At 49.7% G+C, this 23,779-nt stretch overlaps 1 protein-coding gene across 3 annotated transcripts; it reads right to left on the bottom strand.

Annotated features, from left to right (window-relative positions):
• Positions 1–305: 305 nt before the first annotated feature.
• RXRG (retinoid X receptor gamma) lies at positions 306–21,883 on the bottom strand. Of its 3 annotated transcripts, none has more exons than XM_064427594.1 (10): positions 21,444–21,883; positions 11,344–11,606; positions 8,268–8,412; positions 7,361–7,540; positions 4,571–4,731; positions 3,319–3,448; positions 2,584–2,716; positions 1,786–1,877; positions 1,421–1,526; positions 306–734 (listed from the first exon to the last, which is right to left on the bottom strand). In XM_064427594.1, the coding sequence occupies exons 1-10, from the start codon at positions 21,490–21,492 to the stop codon at positions 587–589; spliced, it is 1,407 nt and encodes a 468-aa protein (XP_064283664.1). In that variant the 5' UTR covers positions 21,493–21,883; the 3' UTR covers positions 306–586. The 3 variants fall into 3 exon arrangements, with proteins under 3 accessions (XP_064283664.1, XP_064283663.1, XP_064283665.1); XM_064427593.1 differs by lacking the exon at positions 21,444–21,883 and adding an exon at positions 21,148–21,379; XM_064427595.1 differs by lacking the exons at positions 11,344–11,606; positions 21,444–21,883 and adding an exon at positions 8,668–8,689.
• Between the last annotated feature and the right edge of the window lie 1,896 nt (positions 21,884–23,779).

Genomic DNA, 23,779 nt, shown 5'->3' with positions numbered 1-23,779 from the left:
CTTCAAAGAATACAAAGAGTCCAAGAGTTTCTTTTTAAGATGGTGGAATGAAAAGTTTTGATTCACAGCAGGAAGTTTCTCTTGGTCTTTCCTTAGCAGAGACAAGATGGAGCAATACCTGTCTTCTCTCAGCCAGAGGACCGTCCATGAGCACAAGCAGAGATATCCCAAGTGACATTCCTGCCCTGATTTGGGCTGCCCAAGAGTGTCAGGAGGGACCCTCAGCCCCACCCCAAGCTGGACCTGTGACCGCAGCAAAAGAGGACACTGCTCTGCCAGCTCCAATCAGTGCCTCACTCATAACATTTTATTTGTTTTGTTGACTTTTATTGAGAATGAAAAAATAATTTAAAGCAATTATCTGTACAGGGGGGCAGGGGGTGCTTAGCTGGGTAAAGGATCTGTGACCCCCCCAGACAGGCCAGGGAGAGCTCGAGGGGGTGATTTACAGCCGTACAAAACCACGACAATCCCACCGAGGAGGAGCGGAGGGCGAAGGACATCTCTGGAGCTCTCATGGGCTCAGAGCACAGGGGCAGCAGGCTCTGCAGGGACACAGGGGGCCAGGCTCTGGCCAGACACACCCTCAAGTGACCTGCAGGGGTGTCTCCAGCATCTCCATGAGAAAGGTGTCGATGGGGGTGTCTCCAATGAGCTTGAAGAAGAAGAGGTGCTCCAGGCACTTCAGCCCGATGGACCGCAGCGCCGGCAGGCGCAGCAGGAGCTTGGCAAACCTGGCAAAGAACAGAGTCAGAGGCACAAGGGAGGCACTGGCTGCCCTCTCCCACCTATTTCCAAGCCTGCACCAGCCCACATTTTCCCAAAAAAATGCTTTTGGGGCATTCTCCGACTTAGATTCCCTTAAGCTTTCAATATAAGCATTTGTTATATAAACCTTGTGTGGTGGGACGAGGTGTTTCGTTCCAAAACAGAATCTGGCATTTTTAAAACTTGAAAGAAAGTAAACAAAAAAGAAGATACATCCAGATTTGAGCATCTTAACCCCTTACAAGACCCACATCTCCATGGTACCATTTAAATCTGTCTTCAAAAACTCCCCAGGCTCCCAGAGGGTGTGCAGCCCCTCAGCTGCCAGGCACTGCGTCCCCTTTGGAGGCACATCTGGAAGGGGATGCAGCTGGCAGCCTGTTCCCTGTTCCCCCTGCCCAGAGCCCACTTGCAGTGTCTGTGGTGACAGCCAAAGCCAAAACCAGCAGAAGATTCCGCGGGCACCGACCCAGCTGCCGGCGCTTCAAGAGCTTGGCCAGCAGAGGGTAGGATTGGATTGGAAAGCAACAAAATTCCGTCTCCACGGCACCCTCAAGGCTGGGGATTTGGGCACTGTGGCTCAGGCAGAGGCAGCACAGCCAGGCTCCTCTCTGCAGGGTGGGCATCACGCTGCCTTGCCGGGGGCACTCACCGCCCGGGCTGCTCGGGGTACTTCTGCTTCGTGTAGGCTTCCAGCGTGGCATAGACCTTCTCCCGCAGGGATTCCACTTCTGAGGGGCTGGACAAACCCTTGGCATCTGGTCAAGGGAGGAAATACAGGTGGGGAAAGGGTCTCTGCAGAGGAGTCTTTGCACTGTTTGCACAGGCAGGAGAGGACTGGGACAAATCTTGGTCTGCTGGGAGCTGTTCCTGCCCATTGCATGACGTGATCCTCGAGGAACCTTCCAACCCAAAGCATGAAATCTGTCTGCAGCCCTGATGCCCACTGTCACAGTGACCTGCTGTGGCCCAGAGGGAGTGCTTGTCACCTGGGACTGTCCCCAGCCTCGGCCTTACCTGGGTTAAAGAGGACAATGGCTCGCAGGCAACCCAGCTCTGACTTATCCATCTGCATGTCTTTCATTTTGGACACCAGCTCTGTCAAAACCCTGCATGTGGGGGACATGGGTGAGCAGACAATCAGAGATCAGTTTCTCCACTGAAAATAGGCACTGGGAATACCCTCAATTCTTCTCTGCAGGAAGAGAGGCATCTTTGAGGCACAGCCATGCTGTTCTACAAGTGCATCAGCAATATCCAGGGACCTGAGCATCAAATTTGTTCCTGTTCTCACTTTGTTCAGCACACGGCACTCACAATTTGCACTCACTCAAGGAAAACCACATGGGTTTTCTCCACTTTTTACTGTGTGGTGCAAAACATGGGCACTGTCCTTACATGTGCCAGGTGTGTAAGGAGTGGTGAGGCAGCGTCCTGCCAGGCAGGGAGCAATCACAGCAGGGACAATGTGTGTGCACTTGTTACACAAGCAAGTTGGGGTTTAAGGCTTTGCCATCTAAAGCTCTTGGTGAGCAATATTAGGCCTAGATACAGCCACAGCAAACTCTCAAGAGAAAAGCATTCCTCCCCCTGCACACCCAACCCAACATCTGCTTCTGCAGCTGCAAATCCCTTCCCACTGTGCTTTCACCCCATTCTTGTTTTTTTTTTTTTTTTAAGTCAGTCAGACATCCCCTGCTCATTCCAAGCTACTTCTGCCCCAAACCACAAAGGGATTGCTCCAGTTCTCCTTAAGGATATGTTCAGAGGGGAAGCAGAGCCAGCCTGGCCCTGCTGGGGGTGATAGGCACGTACCTGTCAAAGATGGAGCCCACGCCAGCGCTGTGGGCGCTGCTGCGGTGCACGTGCAGGCCCGTGGCCAGCAGGATCCCGTCCTGCACCGACACCGAGCGATGCGAGAAGGAGGCAATGAGCAGCTCATTCCAGCCTGCAAGCACAGGAGTGCAGCACACGTCAGGCAGTCCAGCCAAAAACCTGCCCCACACGAAACAGCAGAGGTGGTTTCTCCCTGCTGGCTTTGGACTGAACTCAGGGGAGAGTTGGCACCCCAGGTACTTGCCAACACTGCAAAGGGTGGGCAATCCCTTGGAAATATCTGGGAAATGCTCTCAGGCACATGGTGTGATTCTTGGGGCTGTTCTGGGCAGAGCCAGGAGTTGGACTTTGATGATACTTGCAGGTTCCTTCCAACTCAGGATATCTTATGATTTGATGACCCTGACTAGCAGCAAGCAAGGACCAGAAATTGGCTCAAGGGAAAACAATTAAAATGACAAAAAAGAAAAGGGGAAAAATATTCTTGTGTTTTCTTCCTAAAAAAACATATTCCTAGCAACTGCAATCTCTTTACAAACAACAGATTCTACTGCCCCATCCACAGCCTCTGCCAGCCTCTCATCGTGTCTCAGAACGGGACATGCAGGAATGGATTGGCTCAGGATTGTACCTTCACCATCCAGCCTGGCTGGCTCTCACACAGCCCAGAGAAGGGACAGGGGCACAGGGACAGCCACAGGTGGGGGACACTACCTGCCCGGAGCAGAATGACTTGGTCTTCCAGCGTCAGGTCGGAGAAGTGGGGGATACGCTTGGCCCACTCGACCAGAGTGAAGAGCTGCTTGTCAGCAGCGTGGCAGATGTTGGTGACAGGGTCATTTGTCTAACAGAGAGGGGTATCAAAAGGAAAAGAGCAGAGGAAAAGAGGAGAATCCATCAGTGAAAAGTCTTTGATACTCACAATCGAGTTAATAACACTCAATGCCACAAGTGCAACACCCAATAATCTCAGGTGGGTGCTGTTGGGAAGAGCAGGTATTTGTTACCACTATCCCCTCTGCAGCCAGCCAAGTCAGCTTGATGCCTTGGAGTGGCTGCCTAGAAGAGAGGCTAGACCAGATTAAGAGGATAAAAAAGGGTATTTATTAAAGGTCTTCAATAGGCACACCTTGGGCAGTCAAAAGCCTCCAAGGGGGCTACACCCAAGATGGACAAGAGTTTTTCAGACAGGTATATTTACGTATCAGGGGTTAATCCTCCAATTACAGCTTCAGGTAATGAAGTCATTTACCCCTAGTTTGCTCTCCCCAATTCACTTTTGTTCATTACTTTTTGGGGTCTGAGGCACTAGGGTGTCCTTGAGTTTCAGGCCCAGAGGAATTGTTTTATCTGACCAAAATGTGAAGACAGCAGCCAACACTCTGTATGGAGTTCAGAGTTATGCACTAAAGCAGTACTGGATTGAAAAATATAAAAGCTAAAATCCTAAGGCATCAAGCTGGTTGCTAGAGTTTTCTGTTTGCTTGTTGCCCTTTGCAAAGCAAGTCCCTCGTGGCCAGCTGCAGTCCTGCTCCCCAGGGCATATCAAAAAGCCAGGGAGCAGCCCCTGAATGGGCATGAGCACCAGTTTCATCCAAACCAGTAAAACCACAGCAGTAAACCTGCTGTGTTCAGCTCCACCCCAGCCTTGGTCACGGGGACAGACAAGAAATGTTCAGGGCTATGCATGTGTGAAAGCCAGCACAGGGCTCAGGCTCTCCAGCATCTATTTCAGTGAGGAGATTCCTCATTGAAACTGAAAGAGACTTGGGAAAAAATTATTGGAAAACAATATACAAGCTGTTTTCTAGTTGTCATTAAGAGTAATTCCAAAAGAGAAACTGTTGGTGATTTTTAGGTGCTGTGGAGGAAAACTCCCTTGTGAAACACTTGTTGTTCACATGGTGCTTGTCTGCTCAAATCCCAGCTCAAATCTCTGGCTGCAGGTGATGCCAGGGGCTCTTACCGAGCTCTCTGTGCCCATGTCACTGTAGGCCTCTGTTTTGGGCTCCACTGCCAGCTCAGCTTCCAGGATCCTCTCCACGGGCATGTCCTCGCTGCCACTGCTCGTGGCCTCGGCGTCGTTCTCGCTGCGCTCCCTGCTCCGCTGCCTCTCCTCCTGCACAGCTGGGGACACAAACACGGCTCTCTACAGCCACAGCAGCGCTCGTCTGCTCACAGGGGCTCCCCACAGGTGGGATGGAAACCCCCTCAAGCAGGGGAGAACAGAACATAAATGGGGGTGGCATTCACATTCCCTGAAAAAAATTATTTCGCTCAGGGTTTTTCTCCTGGGAAGCTGAAAGGCAACGAGAGGCCTCAGAGAAAAGGGAAACAATTCTTCTCTCATTTGCTTCTCCTGTGTTGTGCTCATGCGGAATGTGTTTGGAGATTGTTTACCCACAGGTGATTGTTTCATTGGATTCTGCTGTGAGTTGTTTTCACTCTTTGGCCAATCAGTGCCAAGCTGTGTTGGGACTCTGGAAAGAGTCATCAGTTTTCATTATTCTCTTTTTAGCATTCTGTAAGTATCCTTTCTGTATTCTTTAGTATAGTATAGTATTCTTTAATATAATGCAGTATAATAAAATAATCAATTAGCCTTCTGAGAACATGGTCAGATGCACCATTCTCTCCCCTCGTTGGTAGACCTGCATTTCACAATAAATGGGTATTTCAGATGTGCACCCATTAAAATGGCTGCTCCCACAGCAAGAACTCTGAGGTTGCTGCAGACCAGTAGCCTCCAAATTTGATCAAAGATAGTGATTTGCTAAGTATGAAGCTCCAGAAGAGCTCCATACTTTGGAAGAGGAGTTGATACCTCCAGGTGGCAGCCTGGACTCAGCTGTCACTGGGTGCTGGAGGAGGCAGGAGGGACCCAGCACTCACAGGCAGGTTTTTTGTGCTCTCAGCGTGTTTCCAACAATCCCAGTATGCTTTCAACAATCCCACAGCAGCCAGAGCATCCAGCAGCAGGGCTAGACAGTCCCAAACCCCCAGCTGGATTCACACATGCTGCTTGTCTCATCCCTGAGTAAAATCCTACAAAGTCTGGCCCAGCCTTGGCATCACCTCTCCCTTTACCACCTCTCTTCCTGATCCTCCCCACTAGAAAGTTCCTTCTACATCAGTACCCCAACACCTTCACTCCATTCTCCCCTCTCTCTGTGTTTTCCAAACAAGGCACACCACAGAATCATGACACTCTCCCCACAGCTCAGTTTTTAACTCCCAGGGCTGCTGTGTGTAAGACAGGACCTGTGTATCTTGTGTACAACAGAAATCCTGGATACGCTTTTTTTTTTAAAGAAATCTCAAAGGGGAATACATCAATCCTACTTAAGAAGTGACCAGCAGGTATTATATTTGTTTTGTTCACTGCTGGAGGAAGTAGCAGCACCCAAGGAGATGGATCAGCCTGGTGCTTGTGAGGGAGGGCAACACAGGACACAAATATATGACAGCCTGCTAGGGGAGAATATTTGTCCTCTTTAGAGTAATGGACAGGAAAAGCCATGCAAGTGTTTCTGAAGTCACCAAAATCTTACTGGAAGAAAGAACAGAACAAGGAAATACCAGTCCCATCACTCAGTCCCTGAATTCAGGCTGCACTCTGTCCCCAGTTTCTGCAGCTCCCAAAAAGCCCCTGTGATTGCTGCAGTCACACTCCCACAGGATCCACCAGGGTCCTGGGGTTTAAATTTTCACTCTCTGCAAAAGGAAGTTGTGCTAACACTCTGGTCCTCTGAACCACTTTGCACCTGGCTGGAAGAGGGAGCAATGCCTGGATTAGGTTTTTTATTCCTGGCATTTTGCAGTCAGTCCCCTGCTGCCCTGTGAGCCTGAGGCAGCACAGCTTTGGTGATGCTGCAGGATGAGGATCAGCTCATGCCCAATGTTACAGCTGCTTCCCCAGGCATCTCTGTTACTTTAGCTTAGAAAAAATGAGCTTAAATGCTGTGTTAGTTGTCACTTCCTGACCTTGCATCTGTTAGCATAATTTGGGAGACAATCCAGCTCAGCAGGTGAGTGGAAATAACAGAGGGGAAATGACAGAGAACTATAAAATGAGAGACAGAAATAAATCATTCACCCTTATCCTCCAGTACAAGAATTAGGTGGTGTCAAATGAAGTCAGCAAATCAAAAACAAAAAGAAAAGGAAGCTGCTCTTCACAAAGGAGACAAGAAGTCTGCAGGACCCCTCACTGCTGGGTGCTGTCCCCAGCATAGGTTTACAGCTTTCCAAGGGGTCCAAGCCATTAAGAGTCACTAACTAGAGGCAAGGTTGGCTCAGAATCAGTTAAAAGTTTCAATATTCACCAGTGTGTATGATTAGGTGAGAAGAAAAATATACTGTAACATCTTCCCCATCAGTCTCTTCCCTTATTAGGAAAAAAGTCTTCACAGAAGGAAGAATGTTTTGCCCCCTGTCCAACATGGGAACAGGCTGCTCAGGGAGGTGGCTGAGTCACCATCCCAGAGGCATTTACAGGACAGGTAGATGTGGCACTTAGGGACAGGGTTTAGTGGTGGAATCTGCATTGCTGAGCCAACGGTTCCACTTGATCTTAAAACTCTTTTCCAACCTAAACCATGATTTCCTTTACGTAACGAGGACCAAAACCCCTTGATGCCCTCACTGTGGGATTTTGGAATGCACCAGCTCTCGAGGGTCACCAAGAGCCTGATTTATCCTAATGAACGAAGGAGAATTTCTGCAATCCCACTGCCTGCAGCAGCCCCAGCCCTACCTTCCCTCTTCATGCCCATGGCGAGGCACTTCTGGTAGCGGCAGTACTGGCAGCGGTTGCGCTGGCGCTTGTCGATGAGGCAGTCCTTGTTATCCCGGCAGGTGTAGATCAGATCCTTCCGGATCGTCCTCTTGAAGAAGCCCTTGCAGCCCTCACAGCTGTACACCCCATAGTGCTTCCCTGGGGAGGCAAGGGAATCGCTGGGCAGGAAGGTGTTTGCCCTTCCTTCCAGCGTGGAAGAGCTCAAAGCAAATCCAAAGGTGAAAAAACTGCAGGGTATCACCTTGGCAGGCCTGAGCTGGCTTCAGGGAGTCTCAGCAGCAGCAGCCCAACCACAGGACCACTGTTTTCCTGTGAGAAGGACGGGCTGCATGCCACTGGAGTGATGTGCAGCATGTGAGCTGCAAAAGGGGTGCACTGATATGGAGAGGGTTTGCAAGGCTCACTGGGGTACAGAAGAAAACCCAGACACAGCCAGAGCCCAGCTAACACAAAGCACTGGTGTATTTGTTTTGGTTTAGGGCAAATTTGGGAGAGAACCTTTAAAGGGGCATTTTTAGAAAAGCAAATTTAATTTGCCTCTATCTTTAACTGATTTTTTCTTTAACTGAAAATACTTCATCATATAGTCAACCCAGGACAACAGGGAAATGGGAACACAGAGATTTTGGTAGATTTACCTTTGGCTAACAGGGACAGAAGGCAAAATGAGGTTACACACACAAGGGAGAAGAGCACAGCGTTTAGGTTTGCTCACTTTTGGGCACTAATCTGCAGTACAGAGAGCCAGACCCTGCCATGACCTTGCCATGGCAGGATGGCCCCAGCGAGCCTCCAGCGCTGTTCAGGGCTGCACCAGGAGAGCTCTCACTGCACAAAGCCTTCCCCAAGAGAGAAACCCTCCTACCTGAGGACCTGTCCCCACAGATGGCACAGATGTGTTTGGCTAGGGATCCTGGACTTGTGGATGGATAATTCATGTTCCCCATCCCCGGGAGACCCGGCAAGGGCTTGACATCCTCCGAGCTGCTGACATTGTTCAGGACATTGAGCTGCAGAAAGCACAAGACAGGTTAGAGGGGAGAGACTGACATCTCAGTGAAACCAGCCCCAAATGGAGCTCACCCTTCCCTCGCTGCTCCTGCCAGGCTTGTCCCACAAGCTTATCCCCACGGGGCTGCCCTGGGCAGGCAGACATCCTCTGCTGAATCCAGCAGGGAGGGGTTTAAGCAGGCACTAAAGCAGTACTGCCTGATGTTGTAACCAAAGCCAGGACTCAGCAGAGCTGGAAAAGGGCAGGCAGTCACCTCAGCTGCTCAGTTACAGCCTCCAAGCCATGAGGCTGGTGAGATCCTGGCTGTTTCATTAGAGGATGCTGATTGCTGGCTGCTGGCAGCCACAAGCACTAGCAGCTTAGTAAAGCAGAGATTTGCAGACAGGTGATTTGTTACAATCTAACCTGCTCTGCTGCATGGCTAGGGAAGCTGTAATGATGTTTAAAAAAAGAAAAAATAAATAAAAATTTGTGGGTTTAGCTTCCCTGACTCACAAGATCTGCATATACACATGAAAACATGGGCATTTGGTGACCCTCTGGGACTTAGTTTCCCAAACACTATCACAGGTGGCAGATTTGGGGTTACCAGATTATTTAAAAAATAAATAAAGGGCTGAGCATCTAAAAATCAGCAGCTGTGAGATGCAGGCAAACGATGCAGAGCCCCCAGCTGAGATCCCCAGGAGCTGCTCCTGGCTGCTGAAGTTAAAGGTTACAAACCCACATTGATTAGAGACCAAAGCCTGATGTTGCCCAGGGCTTCCTTTTATTGCTGTTTGCTTTGGAGCCAGGTCAGGCAGGGCAGGGAGGGTTAAGGGCCATTGAGCACGTCTTGTCAAAAGCTGTCTGGGCAGAACAATCTCCCTTCAAGCCCACCATCCACCACCAAATCACCTTCCCCACTGTCATGGATTGAGGGCTGGGGATGGTTGTTTCATCCCTGGGTTAGTTTGGAACAGCTGTGCCAATTTAGCAGCTCAAAGAAGGCAGAAGCAGGGATAGAAAACAAGGGTTTGGATGAAGACCCAGCTCCTGCCTTCATTCCAATCTCTGTAACATTTAAAACAGTAGATTTCATGCATGTTGCTGAAAGTTCTCCATTTGCTCCAAGAAACTGCACAGTTCCCACAAAAAAAAGTGGCAATTTCCACAGTAAACTTTGGTAAAGAGCAAGGGTTCATCCCATTGGAATTTCTACACCTGTCATTAAACAAAAAAGGTGAAGCCTGTTCTTATCTTCCCTCACTGCTATCCCGTCATTTTCAACACTTCAAAGGTTTTAATAACACAGAAAATAAAACTTATCCAGTGAAAATCAGGAGCCAAGTTGTTTTGCTCCACTAGGACATGTAAGTGTATTGGGAAAAATTGCCCAGAGGAACAGAGGTTTCATCTCCCCAGCAGAGACTCAAACCAGGCACTGGCAACTCTAAATCCTTATGCTTCAAAATCCAGGCTAAGGAAAGGAGAAATAAACCCCTTCCTCCCCACAAATGTCCATCAGCAACATGCTAAGCCAGGAGGACCTTTTTATGGTTTAAAATGTTACTCAGAACTCGGGTGCCACCTTTTCTTCCTCCCTGCCTGCACTTTGAAACAATAAAAGGGAGCGGGGGACACACAGGGCAGCTTTAGCCATCAGTGTCCTCAGAGCTTGACTCTTGCAGGTTAAGTGCAATCATGGATGATATCTGGGACAACTGCTTGAACCCAAAGCCATTAGCTGCCTCCCTGCTGAATCCCCAGGGCCCGGCTGTCTCCTTGCATTAGAGGCAACACAAATGGAACCTTCTCCTCGGATCTGGGAACTTGGCACGGCGCCCAGGCTGGGGAAACCACTTCCCAGAGCATCCCCAGTCCCAAAGGGAAGGCTTCCAACCAGCCAGTGCTGCCACAATTTCCTGTCCAGCCATCCTGTCCCTGATGTCACGGGCACAAATACCTCCAGATCCACGGGGAACAGCTGGGTGGTGCAAGGGGAAGAGGGATCCTCCAGCATTCCCACTGCTGACACCCGGGGCCCACACAGGCGTTGAAGATGTTGGGGAAAAGTAAGCCAAAACTCATCCTCTTTCAGAGCTTTTCAGCTCATGCCATCCTCTCCCAGCCCTCCAGGCACTAGGAAGAGCTTCAGGCATTCCAAGGACCAACCAGCAGGGTACAGGGCAGAAAGGGCTCAGGGACCACCTCTTTGCTTTGCTTTTTCCTCATGAGGCTTCTGAGCACTTCCCACCTTCAGGTCCCACTAACAAAACTCAAAATCTTCTCCTAAGAGGCAGAACTTTCACTTCTATCTGGATGCCCAGAACACTTCAGCTCTCTGTCGAGATGCCACAGTGCCACCAGAAATGCACGAGGCGGCGCCAGGCTCTTGGAGCAGCATGTCTGCATCCCACAGAGCCATCCTGGGAGGCTCCCAACACCTGTCTGGAAGGGAAACCTCAGCACCCACGTGAGCACAGGCAGGAAGGATGGGAGTGCTTCATTTTGCTTCAGGCCAAGTTGATATGCAGCACAGGAGGTGGCTGGCATTTAGCATTAACATTTGTCTCTCCCTAGAAAGTCTGCCTCCTTTCCAGATAACCAAACAATGCTTTTGCAGGAGGAAGGGCAACGTTTCACTGCTGCAGCCCTTGGCTATCCTGTCTGTTTCCATGTACTGCAGCAGAGGGGAGCTGGACTGCACCCACAGCGAGAGCAAAGCTGGAAATTAGCTCTCTTCCCTCATCCTGCAGGGTATTTTAAAACTGGTGTGGTCTGTGTGTCTGTGCAAGGCTGACTAATGCAAGTTCACATGTTAGAAAATGTTCCTCCCAGCTGAGCTGCGCGTGGCCGAACTCCCCACCACCAAATCCTCTCCCTCAACTTTTGGGACTTCACTCATCCTAAATACAAAACTGCAGGGAAGAAAGCATCAAATCCCCACCTGTGGGCTGGCGTGTGCCACGAAATTCATCCCTGGGGCCGAGGACAGGGCGACGGGGTGGGAGCCCAGGGAGGAGGCGATGACCCTGTAGGGCGATGCCAGGGCGTTCACCGGGGAGCCGAGGGCGCTCATGGGCGACGGCAGCGCCCGCGCCGCGCTCCCGGGGGGCTCCAGGAAGCCGGGGGGCCCCTCCAGCGCCGGGCTCCCCGTGGAGAGCCCCGAGGACAGGCTGACGGACGTGGAGCTGGCGTGCACGGGGGAATCTGCGGGGAGAAGCGGAGAGGTGAAGGGCCACCAGCTGCACAGCCTGGTTGTGTCGGCTTTAAATGCCAGCCCGGCCTCAAAACCAAGCAGAAAACCATGCTGTAGAGGGAAAAGAACAAAGTGTGGGTTATAGCACAGGGAAATGAGTTATGGACTGTTGGAACGCTGGTTCCTGAGAAATTGAGACTTTCTGTGCTGACCCCACAAGAGAACAATGCGTTTAACCTGAGACCGCAGAGAAGACTTCCAAAATTAAATGATAAAACTAAGGTTATGAGTGTGTAGTTTGAATAGAAGTGTGTAATATCACATAGTAGAAAACTTAAGACTTTAAAGTTTTAGAATATAGAATATACATAGAATTTATATACATTTTTACATAGAATATATAAAACAAGATAGAAGTTGTAGAGCCAAAATTAGTCCTCCTTCACCTTCTTCTTCATGAGTTTGAACAGTATTGTATTACATATATAACAATATAACATAATATAATATAATATATAGAATACAATAAATATAATATAATTAATATAATATATAAGATAATAAATATAATAATAAATAGTATATATATATATACTAAATTTAAAAGTCCACATTGCGAGTCATGGGTAATTAGTCATCGAATTAAAAGTAAAAATAATTTAAGTGTCATTTCTTAATTAGACAGTTTATCCTTAAAAGGCCTTGTAGAGAAAGAAATACAACTCAATTTTTAGCTTGTTAGAGTGAAGTGCTGTAAAACGCACAGTTTGTGAGATTGTAATATAAATAAGAAGTAATAAACATCTGAGTCCAAACAGGAAATACCATCTCACACATTTAATCCCAGCCTTGGCAAAAGAAAGAAACTAGTGAATCCTCAATATTCAGCAACAAAATTTATTGTGGAGATAATGTTTAATAACAAAATATTCCTTTTCCACTTCAGTGCCTCAGCAGACTTGGAGGAAGGCACCACTGCCTGCCTGCCTCAGGCTGCTTTTCAGCTTGCTCTGAACTCTTCCCCGAGCTCCCATTTCTTTTGTCCGAGCCAGCTCTAGGGACAGCACACTTCTGAAAGCCTGAAATCCTCACCAGCCAGCCTGGAAACTCTGAACGTTCCACAAGTCTGATGAAGAAGCACCTCTGCTCTGGCCTTGTGCTGCCATGGCTCAGTTTTCCCCCTTCCCACCCAGTGTGCCTCCACTGTGCCTTTTCACATGTTCACTCCCAAAACTGGGTGCAGCACCTTCCACAGGAGCTGGAGCAACCCAGGAATGGCCTGCAATGCAAGTTTCAGGACAAGGCAGCCACAAAGCAATTTGTCCTTTATTTTTCCTCATTTGTACAAATCAGAGCAGAGAGTTTGGCCACACAGATGTGCCAGGGCACTCTCACAGCTACCAGGACAGGGGGTTCCCTCCCTCCACACTGAGGAGCTGCAGTGCACATCACCAGGCTGAGCCTCACAGCAGCCACACGACATCAGCCTGCCCCTGAACCCTGCTGAGGAAGAAGTGGTGTGAAAAAACAATACAACCCTGATCATTGCCACTTCAGGGCAGACTCTGAGGCTGAACAGCTCAGCCAAGGCCTAAATACTGTCTCCTGTAAGACCAGTCTCAAATACTCAGAGGGTATCTGGGCACCAAATGCCCACTAGTCCCAACGGGTTGTGCATCTAGGTGCATTTTAAGGATTTCCATGACCTTTTCTCCCTCCCTTTGAATTTACCAGCCCTAGTTAGCATTAGCTGTCATTAACATTCCTGTGAACCATTATTTCTCTGTTGGTTTTCCAGCACAGGAGATCACTCCCTGGAGTGGCAAGGCAAAGATGTTGTGTGGGAAGGTCACACAGTTGGTTTTTCATGGCTGGCACAGAGGATACATTCTCCCATTGCATTTGCAAGTAAGGCAGCACTTGGGTGTTTTGTTTGTTTGTGTTTTTTTCCCTCCTTTTAACATTATTGCAAAGTTATTTACGTGACAGTGTTTGTTATTCTACCTGAAGTAACAATCAAATCTGATTCAAAGGGAAGATGCACAATAAAGACGGGAAAAGGTCAGCTTGCTGAATAACATTAAAGACATTTGTCAGAGTCAAGGAGGACTCGATCCGCCGTTATCAACCCGCTTCAGACTTAATTCTGCTGAGGGAGGGGGAGAAAAGGTCTTTGTCAATTCTTGCTTTGGCTTTTTGGATCAATTCTCCCGGTGGGAAAGCGATGTGCAGCACGAGGAAGCCGGCTCAATGACAACAGCAGAAGCCTCAGAGGCAGCCAGGCGGTCTGGAGGCAGGAGCAGGGCTCTGCCTGCTGCCACGGTCACCCCACATCCCCCTGCCACCATCAGGGAGACACACAGCCTGCTTGCTGCTAGCAGACAGCAACATCCCTGCCTTGGAATGGATTCCAAGTGCTGCAGTCCTTCATCCCAGGGAGAGAGTGCCTGCAGCACTGGGCAGAAGCTGTGCTGGTGGCTTGGAGCCCCCTCCCTCACCCCACAAGCACTCAGCCCACACAGGCACCTCAGATGTTTCTTGGGGCTTAAAAGGACCGTCCTGACTCGGGCCATTATCAGCTTCAGAGAAAAACAAATGCATTTTTCATCACCTGTGGTACCACAACACACAGTCCTCCCCAGCATCTGCAGCACAGACCTAGAAAGAATTTGCTTTTACGCCTCTTTAAATAACTAGGTAAACAACATTGCCTTTGAGGATTCCTCAGCTTGGAAAATAAGTCATTGCAGGGGATACTGGGCAGAGATCTATCACACCAGGAGAGCTGAGCAGAAGAATGATTCTTCATCCTTTTCCATTAACACAGCAAAGGGCATATTTTGAAAGTATCATGCAGAAGATTTAAACCAATAAGGAAAGACACCCAGGGGAGTTAACTGTTTGCTTTTATGCCAGACCTTTCAGAAACGCTGTCACTGCTAAGTTTCTCCATTAGAGAGGCTCCAGGTTTCACAAGGACCCAGAGCAAGGCTTCCACTCCAGGAGGCTGCTGGTCAGTGCAAGCCCCACGTGGGCTCGTGCCCCTGCCAGGGCTGTGCCCAGGGGCATCCCCCAGACCCCAGGAAGGGATCAAAGGCCAAAGCCAGGAAACCTGGAGGGTTTTACCCCGTTACACCTCTGCGATCCCAGCAATGAGATACCAGAGAGGAGGTGTGAATGCACAAAGGAGTGTTTGCTGGTGGAGATGGATGGATAAATGAAAATACCTACTGGGGAGCACAGGGGTGTAAAGCCAGGCTTGGCCAGGGCCTGATGACACAAACCAGAGTTAACATTTGTTTCCACAGTGCCTGGCTACACTGTCCTGCCAAGGCTCTGACAAACCCCTTGGTCAAATCCAGCAGTGTTAAATTTCCACTTACCAAACAACAACTTTATCTGTTACAAATTCAAATAGAGCCCCCATCTAAAAAAGCACAACAACGATGACAAAAAGCTCACAAACAACAAAAAACTTTGACTTCCAGTCCCTTTCTGGGATAAGTCTGCTAAGTTATCCACCAGGGGAGTAGAAATGCAGGAGCACCTCCTCTCAGCTTCTCATTTTCAGGCTAGAGTGGTCAGAGAGGGATATAAGACATGACTGTTAGCAGACTATCAGCTTGTGAGAGGAACAATTTTCATGGCTGAAAGGTGTGCAGGAAGAGCCAAGCCAAAGCATCCTTGACCCTGGGGTTAATTATTCGCTCAGCTGAGTACGCTCAAACTTGTTTCAGTTCAAAGAAGCCAGGGAGGTCTGGACTGTGCAAACGGCCAAGTTTTGAAAGAAAATAATGAAATTAAATTACCTGCAAGAAAATACTGACGGTCTGTGTCCCACATCTCCCAGCAGAACCCAGAAGGTCTTGGGTTCACCGGGATGGAATGGCTTTAGTCCAGCATCATTTGGGAGACAGACAAATGGCAGGGCTGGGGAGGAGGGAAGCAGCTGTGGGACGGAGCAGGCTGGGCTGGGGAGGCAGGAGTCAGTCCTGCACGGGGCACAGGTGACATTTAGCCAGGCCTGCAGCGTGTCCATCAGGTAATGCAAGGTGACAGCAGGGACGGGCACGCCCCGAGCACGGGGCACCAGCCACGCTGGCCATGTCCCCACGCCAGCTGGGGAAGGCCAGCTGGGACCTGCACCAGCACCAGGGCTCGCTGCCGCTGCTTGCCCCCACCCCGCACTCACCGTGCTCATTCCTGACCCACAGCTGGGGCTGTCTGTCTGGCCTTCTTCACTGCTGCCTTCTCCACATTAATGCCTGGACTGGGAGTTTCCTGCCCAAGCTCAGGGAAGCTTGATTTTGTATTTATTTCTCTCTGGAGGAGCAGGGGAAGGGAGGACAGGAGGATTGTGTGGATTTTTCAGTATCTCTGCTGCAAACATGCACTGCCCAGAGAAGCCAGTGCCTCCATCAACTCTCCACAAGCTGCCTTAAACAGAAACACACTCCAGCCTTCTCTTGGAAGGGTGCAAAGCTTAAGAAGGAAGAACTTGCTTCTAGGTGCTTCAAAGTGGCTCTGCAAATTACAGCATTGCTTGTGGCAGGGAGCAACTGAAGCACACACACACACACACACACACACACACACACAAAGACAGTGTCCATACTGTTGCTTAGCATTCAGAATAAGGATTATATCCAATGTCAGCTTAAGCATCTCTGCTGCCATTAGGAAAAATAATGAAGAAAGGCCCCAAGAAACACTCAGTTCTCTGCATTTTGAAATTACTGCCCTTGAGGACACAAGCAACAGCATTATCCTCACCCACCTGCTACTGAAGATGAGCAAGCACAAAAAACTTTGATACTCAACTTCCATCTGTGTTTCATCTTCACTTTAGCAAAATCCTAATCCAGGGATAGGAAACTTGCATGAATGGCCTCATAAAAGCAGAAGAACACCATCTACATCACAGCAGATGTGTAGGTGTCCAACAGATGCACCTGCAGAGCACAAAAGCTCCAGGTCCACCACACAATGCTGAACAGCCAGGTCTGGGCTGGCACAGAGCAACTGAACCAAGGTGAGCTTGATAAAGGCACCATGGATGCCTTTATCAAGCTCTTAGCTCCAAACACTTCACAGGTAAAGCTGAGGAAGGCGTGGAAACGAAGACTTCTCTTCTGCAAGAGCTCACAAGTGACCCCAAATACCCTGGTGAAGGCAGTAGGAAGAGAAGGAGCCAGGCTGCAACCAATAAAACTGTCTGATTTTCACACAAATAATGGTAGCAAACATTAGCTTTAGCAGTTACACCTGAGCAGAAAGAAGAAACAAACTGCAGAGACCAGAAACATCCAAGCACTGACAGAAACATCCAGCATTGGCTGTTTAACCACCACAGGCTGCAGGTTTGTTTTGTCTAATGCCCCTCCAGCTGCAACACCCAGCAAAGCCTTGAGAGAAATACCTGTGTTCAACACCAGGGTCTGACCTCATCTAAGGCCTGAAACAATCCTTGAAGAGCCCTGGCAAGCCCAGAGATGATGATACTCTCAACATTCACAGTTTCCTTTTTAATATCAGCGAGAATCAAAAGCTGGAAGTCATCAAATAATGAAAAACACTTATGCTCCCAAGGCCTCAGAGAAAAGGTTCACAAACATTTAAAGGTGTGAGTTGCCTGCCTGACACATGACTTTGCAGATACTTCATCCTCTGCAGATCAGAAAGCACCAAGAAGTGGGAAGAGACAGGCAGAGAAGGGCTGATTTCAGGAGAGGAGCACGAGTGTGCGTGGGAGGTGCAGCCTGGCAAACAGCTCGTCCTTGGGAATGACCTTGAAAGGGAAATACCTGTGAGAAACACTCCTGAAAGTGGCTGCAGTTATGGTAGCAGGATGCCCACCATAACTGGAATCAAGCAAAGTTCTGCTGCTGTGACTGCAGAAGCTGTTTTTGTTTAATACACAGCAGATGAACCAAAAAACTGTTCCCTTTCTGGTGGTATTTTTAACCATCCAAGCAGATTCCCACAGACAGTACAAACTGCCATGCTAATATCCCACAGAAAGGTTAGTGGGTTTGCCTTGCTTTCAAGGTCCAGTAACCTCTGTGTTTCCATCTTCCTGCTCAACTCCATGTCAATAAATAATGCAGCCTTCCCTGAGCATTAAAACGAGGAGGAAAACTCCCAGGGGATGTAGTGGCACATATGGGAGCAGGGGTTTCTCCAACAGGGCAGCACAAAGTTTCCCTCAGCTCTCCAGGTGGTGGGAAGAGCTGATTCCTCTCTTCTCTCCTGTGCCTCCCTTGCAAACAGGGGCCACCCAAAACCTGGCCACAGGAAGCTGTGTGTCGTGTCCAAATGTCCTTGGACATACTGAGCTATTGACCCACTGTCCAATTGCAGTCAAATCAGGCCAAGACCTCAAAATAGCAGCTGCTGCTGAGCCTGCACCAGGGAAAGACTCCTTCAGCAACCACACATCAAGTAATTAAAACAGAACTGCAAGCCAAATTTACTCACCCTAACAAGGTGTCACATCTCCCTGGTGACCACAGTAACACACAACAGTTGGATAAAGTTCCTTGTCTCCAAAAAAAAGGAAAAAGTTGTTGAATTTGAGGCCTGAAAGTTTTTTTCCATGATTGTTTGATCAGATTTCCCACTTGGCCAGCAGCCACTAGGAAAAACATGCACAAATTCCTATAGCTGTCTCTGAATTTGTGGAGAGGCTACAGGTCCCCAGGAGAACAGATCCCACTGACTGCAGGACCTGTGGTTACCCCAGGCAACTAAAGGCAGCTGACTCCTGCTTTAAAAGAAAAATTTTCACAAAATTTAAAATTTAATTTTCCCAGATGCCGAAATTGCCCAGTCACAGGATTTTCTCACACCTTTGCTGGGTCAAAGGGCTCTTTTCCATCCTCACATCTACAATTATAGGAATGGACACAGGGGACATCCAGGGAAAAAAAGCATCCTGCAGGTCACAAAACCTGGGACCATCAGATGAGAAAAAGGTGCCAGCCAGGCAGGCAGCAGAGCCAGTCCAGCACAATGTGGGTTTTCCTCTCCCTATGCCCTAAACGCCCTGGCCTAACCCTGCTTTGCTTGGGAGAGCTGACAAGATCGCAGCCGGAGGTGGTGTGGCCACGGGCCAAGTTACATGAGTACCAATAAAAGAGACTTTGTGGAGGAGCCAAGTTAGTTCTGTCCCCAACCAACGGTGCCAGAGAGGGCTCAGAGAGAGAGGACAGCCAGCACAGCATCTTTCCTTGCCCTGGGAGCTGGGCTTTGGGTGAAATGCATCCTTCTGGAGAATAAAAACACATTTTTAAGCATTTTCTTTGCTCCTGTAGCCCAGCCTTAGCCCACATCTCCTGCTTTAGATATCTAAGGGTGACTCATCTGTTATTCTACAAACTCATCTGTGACACCCTGGAGTCTGACTGTCCTTTTCTCATCACAAATCATGTGCTTATGACCAAGTTGTGGATGTATTTCTCAGACAAATTTGGTGGTGCTAATCAGATGTTTAAGATCAAAGTGAGTGTTGCACACACCACCAAAAACATGCACCTTATTTCTAACCTGAATGCAGACAAAATTAAGGTAAAGCAGATGCAACAGCTACCTGAAAGCAAAGAAAAAGACAGCAAGTAGATGCCCTTTTTTTGAGATTATGGTGAAATTGAAGCCCAGTATTTCAGAGCTAAAGGAAATCTGAATGCAAGAAGATCAGCAGAACCTGCATCACCTTAACTTTGCCCTCTAGCAACACCGTGCAATGAATGCTACAAGCTGACAGCTTTGTGTGGACACTGCCCTGGCATCCTGATGCTCCAGGAAGAGTTCCATGGCTTTTCCAAGGATGGGGGAGCAGTGAACACCAGGAACACATCGTGGGCCTGATGGAGATGCAGGCTGCCTGCACAGGCTTCCTGGTGAGGACCCAAGGCAGTGGAAGATCCCTTCCACCCGTGGTCACCAGCATCTCTCCTCCTCCAAAGCCTGGCTGCTGTGTCACACAGACCCTAAAGCTGTCTGACCAAAACAGGCACTGCTTTCTCTGTCAGCCAGAACCCCCTCTGCAGAGCCAGCCCCAAGGAGAGGGAGCTGCCACACCACCAAGCTGCCACAGGGACATGGAAGCCCTCTGGCTTTGAGGGGAGCGTGGCCAGGAGTGGCAAACTCCATCCAGGGAGCACAAGATGGGACAGAGGGACTGCTTTAAAGCATCCCAAACAAAACTTGGCCAATGCTTTTGCATCTCTGCCAGGCATTCACATACAGAAAACACCTCTGTTTCTAACACCAAGTTGGAGGCAGGTTAAAACACCAGTTTAATACTTTAAATGGAAGTTAAACTCACAATATACTGAACAGTTAGAGAACAGTCCCTTCGCCTTTATTGGTGGAACAAAAATCCCTCTGCTCCTATTACCAATTTCCTCTGCTAGAAATCTCCCAAAGGCTCTGCTGAGTGTTGTGACCCTTGTCCCTGCAGGGATCTCTGCCTGGTTCCTATGAAGATCAGCTTGAATGTCGCTTTTCTTTTGGTTCGTTGCAAATTTGCAATAGAGATAAATGAAACACAAATAACACTTTCATTGTTTCGTTCTTATTGCAGCAGTAGGGGAGAGTTCAGCTTGTCTTTGCTGGGTCCTTAAAAACACCAGTGAGCAACAGCTTCTCCCAACGAGTCATCTCCTTTCTGCAGAAACAGCCTAAAAAGGTATTTTGGAAAGTCGAGTGCTTGTGAAACTTGAGGATAACTTGATGCAATACCAATGACTTTTCTGGAGTTGGAGAATTACCAGAGGTGAGCATCTGGTGAAAAAGGGAGGGGGAAAAACCCCCACATATACTGGGAACATCCCATGTGCAATGCGATGTCTGCACAAACTGCTTCTCCAGCAGAGAAATAACAGCTGATGTACACAGCCTGGGGGCCTCCAGAGCGAATCCTGGAGGCATTTCCCCACTTTGAAGGGCTGGGAATAATATAAAGAGCTTTCCAGAGGTACCAAGACTTGGCACACACATGCACTTTGAGTTCCATCAGTACTTTCAGCACTCCATAGGCGGGTGCTCCCAGCCCCTGGCAGCTCCAGCCCACAGCTCCTCAACCCATTCCCCTTGTGTCAGGGCAAGGGAAACAACTTCAGACAAAACATAAAGAGTAATCCCACTTCCAAAGAGCAGCTCCTGCAGCCAGGGCTCGCTCACGGTGGGCACGGGGGTGTCACAGCCCCGGCCCCTGGCTGTCCCCCTGAGCAGCCTCCCTTGGCCAACCTGACACAGCTCCACACGACTGTGGTGGGAGCTGTGTCACAAGGGCAGGAGACAGCCCCACAAGGCAAGGAATCAGCCCTCCTAAGATTTTCTCGGGAGGTGTTTCATGTTTGAAAAGTAATTTTAAACACGTCCCCCCCCCAACAAGTTAATAAAAATTAAATTAGAAAGATGCTTACTTGGTTTGATGCCACAAGGCAAGGAATTAGCCCTCTTAAGATTTTCTCGGGAGGTGTTTCACGTTTGAAAAGTAATTTTAAACACCCCCCCACCCCCAACAAGTTAAATTGGAAAGATGCTTACTTGGTTTGATGCTGTTCCTACAATGCAGAGATTCAAGCCACCACACACAGACACAAACACGCATCTCCCAAGCGATCCGCTAAACTTCAAAGCGGAGCGCAGCCTGCAAAATTTCAGGCAGCCTGCTCTGGCCGTGCAGAAGTTCACAGCACATAAAACCACAGGACAGCTTCGCGGGCACTGCAGGTTACAGCCACATCCGAGCTAGGTTAAACACGTTTTAAATTCCCTTTACACCCCCACCCCCGCCAGTTCCTCCCCCTAACCCAGAATGCAAACTCAAGTAAAACACTTACTGCCAAAGCCCGCAGGAAACTTAATGAAGTGAGGATAATTCCCATACATGTTTAATCTTCAGTTCATCGCTCTCCCTTCCCAACACGACCTCCTCCTCCTCCTCTAAAGCCCCAAGCCGCCCGGAGCGCAGCGCAGCCCGCGGCGCTGGGGCATGGCCCCGCAGCAGCGGCGGCTCTCGGCGGCTGCCGGGCTCATCCTCCTCACCCCCGCAGCATGGGGAGCCCAGCCATGCCCCTGTTCCCCCGCTCACAGCCGGCTCCCGTGCTCGGCTGGCTCGGCTCCCTGCGAATTCCCGGCGCTCCGGGCTCGCGGCATAATCGCCCAGTCAATGCTCGGCGGCTCCGGTGTGGATCGGGAATTGGGAGGAGGGGGAGAGGTTAAGTTCTTCGGGGGAGGAGCGTGGTGGGAAGGAGGGGGGGTTTGCTGCTCCACCAGTGTTGGTTCCAGCAGCTCCGGCCATGTGGAGGGTCTCTGTGGCCAGGGAAAGGAGCAGCCCTGGCCGGGAGGAGTTGCACATCCATTCCCGCATCCCACTCCAGATCCTGCCGAAATCACGGCACGGTGGTGCTGGGCTGCAGCCAGCCCCGGGAAATGCAAGGCTGAGGAGAAGCAGGACCTTCCTGGGGCTAGCAGGGCTGGCAGCTCAGCTCCCATCCCCAGCCACACCCAAAGGAGCACAAAAGACACGCAAAGCACACCAAAAGCCTCATTAACCGGTTGCTAAAGCTGGGGGGTGAGAGGAGGTGGGACACAGGACAGAGCCCGGGGGCTCAATCCGTGCTGCACACAGTCAGTAAAGTTCACAGCAGGGCTTCAGACAGCCCCAGACCCACACCCACAACTTCATCTAATGCCCAGCCCTCCCGACAATGAAGTTTTGCGGGAAATGTGCAGGAATAAGCAGCAGCAAGCAGCCAGCTGCCAAGGGCAGAGCCACATGCAGTCCCCAGCACTGCCCCTCCAGTGCCTGGTGCCCCGGGTCAGGAACAGCCCCAATTCCCTGATGGCAAACCCCAGCTCTAGGGAGAGGCAGGGATACAGCACAGCCCGGTGATTCTGGGGTCTGATCTGGGAAACCTCAAACGGAGCCTCCTCAAAGGAATGGAGGAGGGAGCATTTTGCCAGAGGTCAGCACTCACAAGTGTCCTGGAGGAGAAGGTGGCTTGCAGACCTGTCATTGCCACCAGCCACGGGGCAGAGAAAGGGGCTAGCAAGGGGCTTTGCCTTCCCAGGGGACCATGGGGAGCTTGGCATGCAAGCAGCGAGACAAAAAAAAAAAAAAAAGGAAGAGCAGATTAGGGTGTTTGGCATCCCATGAGGACCTTCTGGTGTCCCTTCAGGTCACCCCAGGACCCGTTTTGCCCTTTGGCAAAGCATGTTGGAAGGGGAGGGCATGGAATCTACCAGGCCAGAGCTGCTCAGAGCACCCAGATGCTGGCTGGGGTGCAGTCAGCCCTGGGGGATCACGTCTGCAGGAGAAGGAAAGGTTGCCCTTGTTAGCTCTATTTCTTCCTTTGCTCTCAGGCATTGCCACATCCGTTTATCTCTGGCTAGAGTTTAGGCAAGGGAAAGGCTTTATCCTCTCCCTTATGTTAACAATCTTTATTTTTAAAAGGTGATTTTCTTCCTCCAATTCCTGCTCTGCATCTGCGTGTGTGATGTGCAGTACTGGGAGGACACCATGGCGTGGATGCACAGCTCTTTATGGGCACCAGGTACATCAGATCAGCTCCAGGGCTTGGAGTTTACCTGGGAATGGGAACCTAACACTTGGGAGTGCATCTCCACACAGCAGAACAAATGGATAAGCTGCCTGCTGTCAGGAGCAAGGAGGTTTGCAGGCAGTGGTATCAGCATTCTCTATGGCCCCTTAGCTGTGGCCTAGGTTTACACACACCTTCTTTTTTTCTCACAGTTAAAGAAACAAAACAACAACCAAGAGATCAGTATTCAGAGTAGGTTCTACTGAGGCAAAAAAGCCACCAAGCAACTGCAGTCTTGCAGGGGGAATACAAACAGCAGAGATCACTCTTGTGTTTTCTATCTGGCCACCTTTCACATCTCATTTGTTTTACTGCACAAACATTAATGGCACTGCAGAACTGTTTTTAGGGGAGGAGAGGCAGCTGAGCACACATCCCTCTCACTGGCCACAAGTTTTGAGCCCTGGGGAAGGGAGACCAAAGGATTTGATGAGCAGCACGAGAGCACAGCACAGCAGCATCTGACTGTGTGGTGCTGTGTCCTGCCCTGCCACCACCCCAACACACATCAAGGCCATCCCCAGTGAATGTCCTCAGCTCAGGCCAGTCCTTCCAGTGTTCACAGCTGCATC

Source organism: Passer domesticus, chromosome 7 (genome assembly GCF_036417665.1).
Source record: "Passer domesticus isolate bPasDom1 chromosome 7, bPasDom1.hap1, whole genome shotgun sequence".
Classification (NCBI taxonomy): domain Eukaryota; kingdom Metazoa; phylum Chordata; class Aves; order Passeriformes; family Passeridae; genus Passer; species Passer domesticus.
The sequence above is the reverse complement of the archived record's forward strand: the minus strand, read 5'-3'. Positions and strand labels throughout refer to the sequence as shown.

Excerpts from the sequence above, each read along its gene's own strand:
- RXRG (XM_064427593.1), bottom strand. The coding sequence starts at position 21,211 with ATGCGTGTTTGTGTCTGTGTGTGGTGGCTTGAATCTCTGCATTGTAGG. Across the intron at positions 3,449-4,570 it reads ACATGGGCACAGAGAGCTCG|ACAAATGACCCTGTCACCAA; the intron begins GTAAGAGCCCCT and ends CCTCTCTGTTAG. Across the intron at positions 2,717-3,318 it reads AGTCATTCTGCTCCGGGCAG|GCTGGAATGAGCTGCTCATT; the intron begins GTAGTGTCCCCC and ends CTGTGCTTGCAG.